This window comes from Neoarius graeffei, chromosome 1 (genome assembly GCF_027579695.1).
Source record: "Neoarius graeffei isolate fNeoGra1 chromosome 1, fNeoGra1.pri, whole genome shotgun sequence".
Lineage (NCBI taxonomy): Eukaryota > Metazoa > Chordata > Actinopteri > Siluriformes > Ariidae > Neoarius > Neoarius graeffei.
This window is the reverse complement of record NC_083569.1, coordinates 7,665,372-7,681,114: the sequence shown is the minus strand read 5'-3', so window position 1 is coordinate 7,681,114 and position 15,743 is coordinate 7,665,372. Positions and strand designations below refer to the sequence as shown.

Sequence of the window (15,743 nt, the reverse complement as noted above, 5' to 3'; positions counted from 1 at the left end):
TGAGCATGCAGAATTTACTCTGATGAAATTATTCAGACACTCCAACGCCCCCCCCTAAAAAAAAAAAAAAAAAAATCGGATGCACGATTCAGCCGTGAAAAAGGCGGCATCCGCTAAAAGGCGCGCCGTAAAAAGTGTAACCTATGAGTTTAAATTAAACTCGTAGGTTAACCGGCTAATGAGGCTCGGTGGTCGTTCAAGATTTTTTTTTTTTTTTTTTTTTTAGTTTTCGCCATTCGCCATCCCTAGTCCGTACCGTAGGATCCAGCCAATCAGAGCGCAGGATTTGATGGAAACCGGACCGCGAAAAAAAAAATTGTTATAAGAATAAACTTTTCACGTTATTACATGATACAGATTTTTTTTTTTCCCTGGCGTGGCAGCAATATGCTGCCATACTAACTATTTATTCAGTCAGTTCAGTTCCGTTGGACGGGTTCAATGCCCAAACTGATAATTGCATCATCAGTTTTTCATTGGCTAATCAGACACAAGGTACGCTAGCCAGCCAATTCTGCTGGTCCAGGGAATCGAACCAGCAACCTTTTGGTCTCAAAGCAGTTTCTCTAACCATTAGGCCATGGCTCACCCCCCCCTACTTTTTATTTAATACAATTTCAGAGATGCCTACTAGTACGGATTGGCCGTATTTTGTACGGAAAAGTTACGTAAATACGATGTTACGGCAAACAGTGTTATTCTGTACGGAATTATTATAAAGTCTTAAATTCCAGTGAGTTGTTTTTAAATGTCCAAGCGACTTTTTCAATCCATGTGCGATTCACGGCTAGGCTATTTATTTTTACGACAGCCACACGTGCTGTGTGTGACATGCGCGGATTCCGCACATTTGTTCGCGCTATTTTCGATACGGTAGAATGGCCGTGCGTTACACCCAGTCAAAAGGGCAATGGATACGCGCACTGCAAACTGTGTAGAACTGACATTAACATCACTCATGGTGGTCGCGATGACTGCACGCGGCATGTCAACTACAAAAAAAAAAAAAACACATATGGAGTATGCTGAAATGGCGAGTCGGGCGGAAAGTAAATCTGGGGGTATCCAGCAGTTTTTTACGAAATCTGTGGATGAAAAGACACGGAACGTGACCCGTGCTGAAGCGGTGATGGTTGACCTGTGCTTGGAGTTGAACTTGCCGATTAGTGCCATGAAATGCGAGTTAAACTTATTCAGTTTCTTTGTACATGTCTGATTTTTATTCACTGAAATATCAAACACTGGCCGGACTTCTTTAATTCAAAGCCTTTTCAGTGTTGCAAGTGCAAATGTACATGTAGTATGATCAAAAACAGAATTTTATGATTAGTGCTGTTGGGATTGTGGCAAAAAATGGATCATTCCACTGTTTTAAATACAATTATAAATGTCATTTTATTCAATGTCTCTTCTGAAGCATTATGCTGAAGTATTTATATATTGCGACATTAAGATAATGTCGGACTCTCTTTGGCATGAAATAAGACTTTTTTTTTTTTTTTTTTTTTAAATTTTATTAGAATCGGTTAACAGGTAGAACATTTTTCCAGGCAATATAATATAATACTTTTGAGGAGTTACATTCAATACCAATGATTGGTAGTCAACCGTAATGTCTGCAAACAGGGAACACTATTGTATTTATAAAAATGTGATCTATTGTATGCTCTAGAAATTTGTTGAGTGGAAATTCAGTTGAGATGGCTGCTCGCGTTTTGTTTATTCAATTCACACAAAACAGTACTTTTTAATAATTTAAATGTTAAACATATTGGTATATACGTGTCAGAAAACAGAATCCAGGGACACATGTCGGCCCGGGGGCATTTTGAGTTATTGACAGATTCAGAAAGTACAGTTTCTAAGCTTTCCAATGATGCCTTCCATGTGGAGATCTGACAATATTTGAAGAATGTGTGGCCTTTTGAAAGTGTATACTTCTTAAAACAGAAAAGGGAGAAAATCGCCCTCAAAGTTTTCCATCTCAGCTACTCTGGGTGCAGGGCGGGCACATAATGGTGCTCATTTGCATGACATTAAGGAAAGCCCTACCCCTACGAGCTAGCACGATACTACTTTCATGTAAACAAAGATCCCCACGTCAATTTTCCTTCCATGCAAAGTATGCCCAACACAATTATGAAGTACAAAAATAAGTCCTAAAGTATACTTTAACGTTTTGTGGTTGAAAAATTACTCACACCGTAAGAAAGAAAGATAGCACGATGATGACACAACTAACACAACACTAGTTTCATGTAAAGACTCGGTCACAACCGGCCGTACTGTACGTGCTCCTACGGCCGGTCTACATGCAAGAAACGCACGGAGAGCGCGCATGAAACGCACGAGAGCGCGCGTGTGATGTGCTGATTTTCGAGCCGCAGACCGGCCGCAGAGGTTTGTTGTCATGTCAAACTCTACGGGCGCTTACGTTTTTTTCAGGTTGCAAGACAAACTTACGGCCAACGCGCGTCTTTCTCCGTGAACAAAAAAACCCTGCAGCGATTTGGGAAACGCCAAAAATCGCACGGCCAAAAAATCGTACGTCCGGTTGTGACCTAGGCTTAACCAAACCACAACACTCTCCGTTACATGCAAAAATAACCACACAGCCTTAGATTAATAAACTCACCCCATCAGAAAGAGAAACGGCGCCTTGCACACACCAATGCCTCCGATGGAATGTAGTCCTAGAACGGTCCGTGTATCATCCAATCATTCAAGTATTCCATTCAATCTGGAAAACGAGGTTGCGGGTTTTTTTGCTAGAAATGGTGATCTCCGATGTAAATACCGTGTCTGTTTGCTTCGCGGTGTTTCAGCTCCTCTGCGCTCTGTTTAGTAACTCATTCCATAGTGAAATTACACGCCTGTATGCAGCTTAAGTAGCCACGAGCTCAGCTCGTATCATACAGCTGATTCGCGAAAAAAAAAAACAAAAGACTTAAATCATCATGTGAATGGCCCATATGATAATTTACCCACACCCCCCAGCAGGCTCACTGTAAAAAAGAATAGTCGAGAATACTTGAAATTTCAAGGCAACAGTCTGCATTAAGAATTTTATGTTTTGCCAACGATGTATGCCCATGATAATCCAAACTATGATAACACTGTTATCTTTATTAAGAATTCTTAATTAAGTCAATTTTCAATTCCTCATTCTGCCAACATAGATTTCTCTTTTTGCTGAACAGTGGCATTCACAGTAGTGCAAAAAGGCAATTGAGGTTATCACAATTTTTGGGGGGGCTTTTTTCACCTTTATTTGGATAGGACAGTGTAGAGACAGGAAATGAGCAGGAGAGAGAGAGAGATCAGGAAATGACCTCAGGTCAGAATCAAACCCAGGCCCCCAGATTTATGGTATGGCGCCTTATCCACCTGAGCCACGACAACATGAACTTCAACCGGAGAGAGAACCACATTGCCCAGCCCTTGCATTTGGGAGAGGAAACCACGTGTCTTGGTCATTCAGAGCATGCGCTGAATAAACACCTGTGACAATTATGTATTTTCAATTCAGATTATTCACTATTGTATATTTACACATCATTGAGGTGCACCCTATCAGTTTGATGTGGATTTTTCTTGATGTGGATAATTCTAAAAAATAGAATTATGCTTTGTTCAAGTAATTCCATATTCACAATTGAATGGACAAGAAAATATGAATAATTATTAACGAACAGAAAAGTCCACATCAAACTGATAGGGTGCACCTCAATGATGTGTAAATATGCAATAGTGAATAATCTGAATTGAAAATACATAATTGCCACAGGTGTTTATTCAGCACATGCTCTGAATGACCAAGACACGGGGTTTCCTCTCCCAAATGCAAGGGCTGGGCAATGTGGTTCTCTCTCTGGTTGAAGATCATGTTGTTGTGGCTCAGGTGGATAAGGTGCCATACCATAAGTCCGGGGACCCGGGTTCGATTCTGACCTGAGGTCGTTTCCCTCTCTGTCTCTCTCTCCCACTCATTTCCTGTCTCTACACTGTCCTATCCAAATAAAGGTAAATAAAAGCCCCCCCAAAAATTGTGATAACCTCAATTGCCTTTTTGTACTACTGTGAATGCCACTGTTCAGCAAAAAGAGAAATCTATGTTGGCAGAATGAGGAATTGAAAATTGACTTAATTAAGAATTCTTAATAAAGATAACAGTGTTATCATAGTTTGGATTATCATGGGCATACATCGTTGGCAAAACATAAAATTCTTAATGCAGACTGTTGCCTTGAAATTTCAAGTATTCTCGACTATTCTTTTTTTACAGTGCTACAGTCCTGACAAAAAGAGACAATTTGCAACAAAAAATGTATGCTTTTCCAACAAAACAATCTATTATCTGAAATACTGATTGCATTCTTCAAGATCTCAACTTGCACATGATGGAAAAAAACAAAAATCACAAATTTCGAAAAAAAAATGCTTCTTTTGCGATTATCTCGGATTCGTTTCGGCCGACATGTGTCCCTGGATTCGGCGAGGGGTCACATATACCTCTTTATAATGGTAATGCGCATAAATTAATGTTACTGAAAGTCATTCCAAAATACTGAAAAATGTTTTCAAGAATACTGAAATTCAAAATTTGGGGTAGGCATCTCTGCAATTTGTAAAATCATTTTCTTGTTCATCGCTAACATCTTTCGTTATAACGCAATGCTAACTGGCTCATTTAAGAATGTTAACATTCCTCTCTGAGGTTTTCCTTCTTCCTCCGAGTGTCCGTCTGTGCTCAAAAGTATTTTAAGCATCATTTGCGGAGTCGTGACGTGTAACCTGAAGCCTGGTCTGTGATTGTGGTGTGTTTGTCCTTGCCAGCAGTAATAAGGCTGCACTGAAATGCCTTCACCTCAGTTTATTTAGCTTAGCAAATGTGGTGAAGAGAGAAATCTCAGTCAAGTGGAATCGTTTTGCTTGGGGGAGGGAGCTTTCAAGCTGCCATGGTGGAATTTGCTCCAAGAGCGTTATTGAACGAATTTTTCTCAGCTGCTGTTTGGAGAACTCGCAAATGAACAACCCAGAAAATCTTATTTATTTCTCTGCTGTTAGTTCTGTCTGTATTTTTTTTTTTCCTACAATTTCTCTTGCTCTTTGGTATAGAAGTATACTATATCATGTATAAATGTATATTTAGTGAATTTGGATCATAATTTGAGAAACAACATATTTCAGTAATATTGCCTGGTGTTGAGTGGTATATCAGATATATTCCATTCAGCTAGCATGATCTTGAACAAGTCGAAGACGAGTAGCTGAATGGAATATATGATGATGCCCTTTTGTCTGCATGATATATCGTTAAAAAACCGCGATCTCGGTTCACACCTACATGCGATTCACTTTTTGATTAGAGACGATTCTTCTGTTTTGTTTTGTTTTTTTCATCACGAGCCGCGTCACACTTTAGTTTCCCTCTGTGCTCCTGTAAAGTCCACTGTAGTTGCTTTCTCCCTCAACCGATCCTAAATGCACCTGCACGTCATGTGGTTGCGCGTAGCAGCAGGCTTTCTCCCTAAACCAATCATGAATGGACCTGCACGTCACGTGATTCAGCGGCAAGCAAGGCAGAAATGAGCACAGCAGCATGAGTGAGTGAAGAGATATGCGAAGTCTGCATGAGGAAAATGGAGGATGATGAAAACCCAGGTGTTAGCGAAGAGAGCCAGGCAAGTCGTCCAACACAGTTTGTTCCTAAGAGAGGTTCGCATTCTTTGGTGTGGCAATATTTCGGGTTTAAACCAGACGAATATCCACGTTTGTCTGTGCTGGCGAGGAAATATTTAGGCATTCCCGCCACAAGCTCACCCTCTGAGCGGCTGTTCAGTACAGGGGGGAACATCGTGACTTGTCTCCGGTCATCACTGAAGCCTCAAAATGTTGACAGACTTGTGTTCTTGGCAAAGAATCTTTGAGCCAATTATGCAGGGTCATGTCCAGGTCCATATTCAGCCCTTTGTGCTTTATGTTAAAAATCACATACGTTTTTTGCACTTAACGAATGGCCAACTTAATAGTTTTGAATAGTTTTTCCCCCTTTTGTCAGACTTGTTGGTTATGGTTCAGTCAATGGGTCTTCTCTGTTTTTATTACAGTGTTCTGGCTAACACAGTGTGTGTAAATGCTTGTTGTAGGTGAACTTCATAGAGTTCATTGCAGTTCATTTTAGAAGTAATTGGGTCTTCTCTGCGTTTATTTTTTTATTTTATTGGTGTTCTGGCTAACAGAATGTGTGAATATCTGTTCTAGGTGAACTTCATGGAGGTTGTAGCCATGGACATTGTGCACATTGCACATTACCGCAACTGCCTTGACCGTATTAGTCGTGCTGTATTTTACTTTAAATATTTTTGGTATGCAAATTGAATAGTAAATTGAATTTGAGATTTGAGTTGAATAAAGATTTAAATTTGTTTAAAAAAAAAAATCTTGCAGAGAATCGTGATATCAGTTCTTATCAAGAAAATTGTGATCCACATTTTTTCCAGAATCGTGCAGCCCTAGTACCAGCGAAATTAGCCATCAACCTGTTCGTACATATACAACATACAGTTGATATAGGGTAGACAGGACAGGAAGACAGGGATAAAGATAAAAAGGAAACACAACACGAGGAGAGATAAGGAAGAAAAAGAACACCCCACCCCACCACCATGCTCCTGTCAGGAGTACAGTGTGGCAACATTTAAAAAACCTTTGCATAAGCACACAACAGCACAAGTACACTTTAAACACAGGACTTGAGGGGGGGAATCAGGGGTGAGGTAGGGGGGAGGGGAGGAGGTAATCCAGCGCAAGCAAGCAGCCGTCCGCTCCTGCAGCCATGAAGGCGCTGGTCACGCACCCGCTTGTCACACTGGGGGTAAAAATGGTGACCGCGGAGAGTTAGAGAGGAATGCGAGGAATGAGTGACCTCATTCCTCCCGGCAGTGACCTTCAGGGGGAAATGTTGCCTCAGCAACGGCCTGAACCAAGACCGGCGCTGTCTCAGGGCGCCGAATGTCGATAAGATATGAATTATATAGGAATATCGATAAGATAGGAATGTATCTGATTATACCGTGAAAAAAGCCATTATTATACACCCACATTCGATGAAGCAATGATAGATTTTACAAAAAGCTGATTCTGATCGCATGTAATTAAACTTTGACTCTAAGTTCTAACAATAAAAACAGTACAAATCCAAAAAGCCTGAACAACAACCCAACTTGTATCCGGGTTGACAGTTCAGGTTCAGAGTTACTTTTGGTCGTAGTTAATTGTTCCATTGCAGTTGTTCAAAACAAAAGGGCTTTGCTGAGTGAAGTCCACGAGTGACGTCTTCTTGTAAAAGTCTCCATCACTTTTCCTCACCTCCAAGTAGAGCTTGGATCACGAAATCCAGGGACACATGTCGGCCCGGGGGCATTTTGAGTTATTGACAGATTCAGAAAGTACAGTTTCTAAGCTTTCCAGTGATGCCTTCCATGTGAAGATCTGACAATATTTGAAGAATGTGTGGCCTTTTGAAAGTGTATACCTCTTAAAACAGAAAAGGGAGAAAATCGCCCTCAAAGTTTCCCTTCTCAGTTACTCTGGGTGCAGGGCGGGCACATAATGTTGCTCATTTGCATGACATTAAGGAAAGCCCTACCCCTACTAGCTAGCACGATGCTACTTTCATGTAAACAAAGATCACCACGTCAATTTTCCTTCCATGTAAAGTATGCCCAACACAATTATGAAGTACAAAAATAAGTCCTAAAGTATACTTTAACGTTTTGTGGTTGAAAAATTACTCGGACCGTAAGAAAGAGCACGATGATAACACAATGCTAGTTTCATGTAACCAAACCACAACACATTCCGTTACATGCAAAAATAACCACACAAACTTATATTAATAAACTTACCCCATCAGAAAGAGAAACATCGCCTTGCACACATCAATGCCTCCGATGGAATATGTAGTCCTAGAACACTTCCTTTTGGTTGGGGTTTTTTGCTAGAAATGGTTATCTCCGATGTAACTACCGTGCGTCTGTTTGCTTCGCGGTGTTTCAGCTCCTCTGCGATCTGTTTAGCTTGCTCATTCCATAGTGAAATCACACGCCTGTATGCAGCTTAAGTAGCCACGAGCTCAGCTCGTATCATACAGCTGATTGGCGGGGAAAAAAAACCCCCAAAAGACTTAAATCGTCACGTGAATGGCCCATATGGTAATTTACCCACAGCCCCCAGCAGCCTACAGTCCTGACAAAAACGAGACAATTTGCAACAAAAAATGTATGCTTTTCCAACAAAACAATCTATTATCTGAAATACTGATTGCATTCTTCAAGATCTCAACTTGCACATTATGGAAAAAAAGCGAAAATCACAAATTTCGAAAAAAAAATGCTTCTTTTGCGATTTTCTCGGATTCGATGTCCATTGGTCTGGTTTTTTTTTGTTTTTTTTTCCTCTTGTAAATATGCGTGAAGAATATCCAGTGAAGTTTTTGTAACCTTTCGGGTGTTCAGCACGTCTGTCTCTTTAAGTCTTCGGCTTTTAATGACGCAAACCTCGCCGCCATTTTTGTTTACAAACTGCCACAGTCACTCGCTAGTGCCGAAGTTTTACATCTCCGACGTGTCTCTTTTCCAGTTTTTCAATGTCCGTTGGTATGTTTTTCTCTTGTAAATTATGCATGAAGAATATATAACGAAGTTTTGGTAGCCTTTCGGGTGTTCAGCGCGTCTTTAGTTTCGGTTTATTTATGTAGTGCTTAATCTGAGCACTGTATTAACCCTGTCTTCTCTCTCTCTCTCTCTCTCTCTCTCTCTCTCTCTCCTGGCTGACAAAGAAATGATTGTGTGCATACGCAGCAGAAAAGTTTTGTCATTGGATCTTTGTTTGAGCTCCAGAATGTGACGTCTTGACAGCGTACAATATTATAACAATATTGCATGCTCATTCTCCGTCATAAATGATATGATGATAATATTGCACGCCGTCAATAAACCCACTGGAAGGGAGTAGACTACGTTTTTATTCCATGGAAAAAGTGTCCCGTATGTATAATAATTGCCCATATTGGTGCATGTTGATGCTGATCTGCTTCTATACTTGACCACTGACCGTTCTTGCATTTCCTTTGTGTGTTCTCTGTCCCCAGGTCTGAACTACATCGTCATGGGTCACGTCGACAAGCAGGGACAAGGTGTCGTTTCACCTCAGAACTTTGTGATGGCCTTCAAGACTAAGAAGCAGAGGGACCTGGCTGTGTTGACTAATGCCCGCTGCTGATGATAGGCGGCGGCCATGTTGGATTTGTCGTCTCATCGGGCCACACTCTGGATCTGTACGCAGTAAATTTAGTCATTGCAATAACACGAGTCTACAGAGCGACCACGCTAACAAATAGCATTATTATTATTATTATTATTATTATTATTTTGTAATATAGTTATAAGATATTGTAGCTGGTGCTTGGCTGTATAAAACATGTCCTAGTCTATTACACAGGCTCATTAATTGTAGACGTTTTTATTCGTACGTCAGATTCAGTCCTGTGCTCGTTTCAAAAAGGGCCACAATTTGTGTTCGTTGAATATTTATGCTGAATGGCTACACCTGTTAATTAGTATTTATATACCTACACTACCGTTCAAAAGTTTGGGGTCACTTTGAAATGTCCTTATTTTTTGAAAGAAAAGCACTGTTCTTTTCAACGAAGATCACTTTAAACTAATCAGAAATGCACTCTATTGAGGTTTTTCACCTGACGTCACAGGGTCACGTGCCGCCCCGGTGTCCGCCATTTTGAAGGTCAAGCTACATACTAATGCTGCAGACAGAGAGGGAGAACCAGCTTGAAAAAAAACGTGTTACAGACACCGGATCCAGTGTAAATAGCTGCCGGAGCGCGCTCCGGCTTGCTCCCCCTCAAATTAAGCAGCGCGCTCCAGCTTGCTCCCCCTCAAATTAAGCAGCGCGCTCCGGCTCGCTCCCTCTCAAATTAAGCAGCGCGCTCCGGCTCGCTCCCCCTCAAATTAAGCAGCGCGCTCCGGCTCGCTCCCCCTCAAATTAAGCAGCGCGCTCCGGCTCGCTCCCCCTCAAATTAAGCAGCGCGCTCCGGCTTGCTCCCCCTCAAATTAAGCAGCGCGCTCCGGCTCGCTCCCCCTCAAATTAAGCAGCGCGCTCCGGCTCGCTCCCCCTCAAATTAAGCAGCGCGCTCCGGCTCGCTCCCCCTCAAATTAAGCAGCGCGCTCCGGCTTGCTCCCCCTCAAATTAAGCAGCGCGCTCCGGCTTGCTCCCCCTCAAATTAAGCAGCGCGCTCCGGCTTGCTCCCCCTCAAATTAAGCAGCGCGCTCCGGCTTGCTCCCCCTCAAATTAAGCAGCGCGCTCCGGCTTGCTCCCCCTCAAATTAAGCAGCGCGCTCCGGCTTGCTCCCCCTCAAATTAAGCAGCGCGCTCCGGCTTGCTCCCCCTCAAATTAAACAGCGCGCTCCGGCTTGCTCCCCCTCAAATTAAGCAGCGCGCTCCGGCTTGCTCCCGGAGTGCTCCGGCCGAGGTTCCGGAGCGCGCTCCGGCTTGCTCCCCCTCAAATTAAGCAGCGCGCTCCGGCTTGCTCCCGGAGTGCTCCGGCCGAGGTTCCGGAGCGCGCTGCTTAATTTGAGGGCGAGCAAGCCGGAGCGCGCTGCTTAATTTGAGGGGGAGCAAGCCGGAGCGCGCTGCTTAATTCTTGGACGTTGGCTCCGGCAGCTATTTACACTGGATCCGGTGTAAATAGCTGCCGGATCATAATTACAGTAAACTAGTAAATCCAGTAAAGGAAAAACTTGAGACTGAAAGGTTTTAACAGTCATCCAAATGACTGAACGTAAACATTGCTACAGTAACATACTAGCTACTATGTTGTTGACATTAGCTAGTGCTAACAGCTAGCTGCTAGTGCACTGCTACAACAGACACCGACCCTAATAATACAGTTCTTGGTCATTGCCTGGTAACAGCAAATTTATAACGGGCCATGTCTCAACAGACTAAGAAGTTATTTCAATGACATGTTGTTTATCCTGAGGACCGAAAGTAAATGAAAATGTGAACAAACCTTAGCTGTAATAATATGGCGACCACCGGCTCCAGGGACGACCCGCTGATGTAGGCATGTTACCCAGCCTGACACAAAATATTTGTAGGCATCCAAACTCTTATACGCTTTCAGATCAATACCTGTGTATGGCGATGGGTTTTTAACGACATAGGTATACAGATCACGTGGGCCGGAGTCAGGTAAAGACGAGGGCTTCGTGTACTTCCGTACGTCAGTGAACAATCCTGGTGGAAGCAGGTAAACGTCGTTCTGTAAGCCTGCTAACCTCAATTTTTGCAAATACCTCTCCCTCTGCTCGCCCTGTAAATGCCCTACGTCGCTGGATAGTGAAGGTGTTTTCTGCATCTCGCTCCTTTTTCTTTTATGTTTTTCGTTTGTCGCCTTCCTCGCATTCAAACCGATTCGAGCCGTGACGTCCAAAATGGCAGCCTAACGATGCATCACATGACTTGGTCACGTGGGTGAAAAACCTCAATACATTGCTAATGTGCTAAATGACTATTCTAGCTGCAAATGTCTGGTTTTTGGTGCAATATCTCCATAGGTGTACAGAGGCCCATTTCCAGCAACTATCACTCCAGTGTTCTAATGGTACAATGTGTTTGCTCATTGCCTCAGAAGGCTAATGGATGATTAGAAAACCCTTGTACAATCATGTTAGCACAGCTGAAAACAGTTGAGCTCTTTAGAGAAGCTATAAAACTGACCTTCCTTTGAGCAGATTGAGTTTCTGGAGCATCACATTTGTGGGGTCGATTAAATGCTCAAAATGGCCAGAAAAATGTCTTGACTATATTTTCTATTTGTTTTACAACTTATGGTGGGAAATAAAAGTGTGACTTTTCATGGAAAACACAAAATTGTCTGGGTGACCCCAAACTTTTGAATGGTAGTGTACGTGTGTGTGTGTGGGTTTTTTTTTTTCTTTTTCAATGTGTTATTTTGAGCTGTAAACATACAGACTGTTCAACATCAGTAGGCTATAGCAGGACTGTGACTTTATTCATGAGCAGCGCGAGTATCACATGTCGAAAATGTATATTTAATCATTTTTGTACCGAGTGAATAATTTAATTTAAATGCGTTTGTGAATTTTCATTCGTACAAGCTGGCAGTCCGATCCGAGGCTCTCCGAAGGTTTTATGCCAACGACCAGAAGCAAACTGCTAAAAGAAATTAAGAAATTGTATCCTGGCCCATTTCGATAAAAGCATCTGACTAAATAAATAAATGCTAACGTAATGGACCAAACTCCAGATTGGAACACTGCTCGATCAATATTTACATGAACGATTGCTTTTTGCCAAAGAAAGATGGATTACAAAGCAAGAGGGAGAAATAAAATAAAATAAAAACAAGGTTCCCAAAAGCTTCCAGAATAATTATACTGTGTTTGTTGAATCAGATGTGTAAGTGGGTGTGCGGTCCATTTCTCAAAGGATTTCCGAAAGCTTCCAAGTAAGCAGAAGTGCAGACGCATTTGGCACTTTTCCTTCCTCTGCATGTCAAGGCGCTGTGTTTTTCACAAAAACACTGCGTTTCATCCTTTACTCTGACGTCTCTGGGCCAAATTAGTCAGCACTTGGTCCCATTTGCCTTTTAGTACCTGGAGTAAACCCACTAACCTCATATCTCATAATCCTGATGTCCGGAGCGGATCGGCCAACACTGCTGGTATGCAAGGTGTTTACTGCTTTGTTTACACTGAAGTTTTCTTCAGTTTGTCCCCCCTGCTGGCTGAAAGGCCCGAAGGGGGATTATGTCATAGCGCAGGGCTTTTCAAAGTGTGGGGTGCGCCTCCCTAGGGGGCGCCAGAGTTCTTCGGGGGGGGCACAACGTGAGGAAAAATAAACCAGAATAAGTTGCGGACATTTAGCTAACTTCAGCTAGCCTTTGCCAGAGACAAAATGGATCGATTTTTAGTACCTAAAGCTACAGTGAGTGAGGAGACAGAGTCTGGGCCAAGCGAAAAAAGAAGGAAGTATGACCACGATTATTTAAAGTTTGGATTTTCATGGACTGGATCTGAAGATGCTCCACTGCCACAGTGTGTTGTCTGCCAAGAGGTGCTAGCTAACAACGCTATGAGATGTTTAAAACGTGTAAAACAAGATGTTAAAAAAAAAAAGCACAGATGTTTAAAATGTGTAAAAGAAAAATGTGTACAACAACCATTTTTTTTAAATACGAATGGAACATTAAGTATAGCAACAAGAAAAATTGTAAAGGGGGGGGCGCTGTTGTTGTTTATTTGCTCTCTGGGGGGGGGGGCTGACTCTCCCACGCTTTTGAAAACCCCTGTCATAGCGGATTCCGTCAATCTGTCCCAGGAAGGGTTCATCTTCTGAAATCAACTCCTCTCACGATTTTTGGAGGAATTTCATGAAACTTGGCAAAAGGCCTTGTTACATGTCATTAGAACGCATATTATTTTGTTCAATTTGGTCGCATTTTACCAGAGTTGTGGCCCTTTTTGAATACTTTATTTTCACAATTTCACTTTTTCAACTTAACATACATACCTATAGGTACAATAAAACAAATCAAGGCACAGAACAACCACACACACACACACAAAAAGAGACAAAAAAAAACCCTGAGAGAAAGATCAGAACCTTGGTCAATACAAAGAAAAATACAGAAATAAAACGATTACCAATCCCACATAGCAGCCCAAATCACAAACTGGTCATTTATAGTGGTGCTTGAAAGTTTGTGAACCCTTTAGAATTTTCTATATTTCTGCATAAATATGACCTAAAACATCATCAGATTTTCACATAAGTCCTAAAAGTAGATAAAGAGAACCCGGTTAAACAAAGACAAAAATATTATACTTGGTCATTTATTGAGGAAAATGATCCAATATTACATATCTGTGAGTGGCAAAAGTATGTGAACCTCTCGGATGAGCAGTTAATTTGAAGGTGAAATTAGAGTCAGGTGTTTTCAATCAATGGGATGACAATCAGGTGTGAGTGGGCACCCTGTTTTATTTAAAGAACAGGGATCTATCAAAGTCTGATCTTCACAACACATGTTTGTGAAAGTGCATCATGGCACGAACAAAGGAGATTTCTGAGGACCTCAGAAAAAGCGTTGTTGATGCTCTTCAGGCTGGAAAAAGTTACAAAACCATCTCTAAAGAGTTTGGACTCCACCAATCCACAGTCAGATAGATTGTGTACAAATGGAGGAAATTCAAGACCATTGTTACCCTCCCCAGGAGTGGTCGACCAACAAAGATCACTCTAAGAGCAAGGTGTGTAACAGTCGGCGAGATCACAAAGGACCCCAGGGTAACTTCTAAGCAACTGAAGGCCTCTCTCACATTGGCTAATGTTAATATTTATGAGTCCACCATCAGGAGAACACTGAACAACAATGGTGTGTATGGCAGGGTTGCAAGGAGAAAGCCACTGCTCTCCAAAAAGAACATTGTTGCTCGTCTGCAGTTTGCTAAAGATCACGTGGACAAGCCAGAAGGCTATTGGAAAAATGTTTTGTGGGTGGATGAGACCAAAATAGAACTTTTTGGTTTAAATGAGAAGCGTTATGTTTGGAGAAAGGCAAACACTTCATTCCAGCATAAGAACCTTATCCCATCTATGAAACATGGTGGTGGTAGTATCATGGTTTGGGCCTGTTTTGCTGCATCTGGGCCAGGACGGCTTGCCATCATTGATGGAGCAATGAATTCTGAATTATACCAGTGAATTCTAAAGGAAACTGTCAGGACATCTGTCCATGAACTGAATCTCAAGAGAAGGTGGGTCATGCAGCAAGACAACGACCCTAAGCACACAAGTCGTTCTACCAAAGAATGGTTAAAGAAGAATAAAGTTAATGTTTTGGAATGGCCAAGTCAAAGTCCTGACCTTAATCCAATCGAAATGTTGTGGAAGGACCTGAAGCGAGCAGTTCATGTGAGGAAACCCACCAACATCCCAGAGTTGAAGCTGTTCTGTACGGAGGAACGGGCTAAAATTCCTCCAAGCCGGTGTGCAGGACTGATCAACAGTTACCGCAAACGTTTGGTTGCAGTTATTGCTGCACAGGGGGTCACACCAGATACTGAAAGCAAAGGTTCACATACTTTTGCCACTCACAGATATGCAATATTGGATCATTTTCCTCAATAAATAAATGACCAAGTATAATATTTTTGTCTCATTTGTTTAACTGGGTTCTCTTTATCTACTTTTAGGACTTGTGTGAAAATCTGATGATGTTTTAGGTCATATTTATGCAGAAATATAGAAAATTCTAAAGGGTTCACAAACTTTCAAGCACCACTGTAGGCTTCATCAAGTAAATCCAAGAATGGCTTCCATGCTTTTTCATAATACTTTGGTGAGTTCCTTCTGCTAAAGCGAATCTGTTCTATCCTAGGAACCCAAACCATTTCGTTGAGCCACCTCTTAAAACATGGGGAAGATGGAGATTTCCAGTTAAGTAATATCAGTTTTTTGGCTGCTACCATGCCTGTTTTGAGAACCTGCTTACAGTAGGAAGGAAGGGTCGATGTCTTTTCCGAGGAACCAAAAATGGCCAGGTTACAGTCTGGTTGAATATTTGTTTTATATTGCTTAGAGAACCAATTAAAAATATCCCTCCAAAATTTGTCCAGTACAGGACAGTACCAGAAT

At 41.9% G+C, this 15,743-nt stretch overlaps 1 protein-coding gene across 1 annotated transcript in view; it reads left to right on the top strand.

The window, feature by feature from the left end:
- Nucleotides 1–9,392, top strand: part of pcolce2a (procollagen C-endopeptidase enhancer 2a) — a 53,601-nt gene extending 44,209 nt beyond the window's left edge. The window contains exon 9 of the mRNA XM_060917707.1: nucleotides 9,155–9,392. Coding sequence (XP_060773690.1) covers nucleotides 9,155–9,285 — 131 coding nt within the window. The 3' untranslated portion in view covers nucleotides 9,286–9,392. The remainder of the gene's footprint in view (nucleotides 1–9,154) is intronic.
- The last annotated feature ends 6,351 nt before the right edge of the window (nucleotides 9,393–15,743 follow it).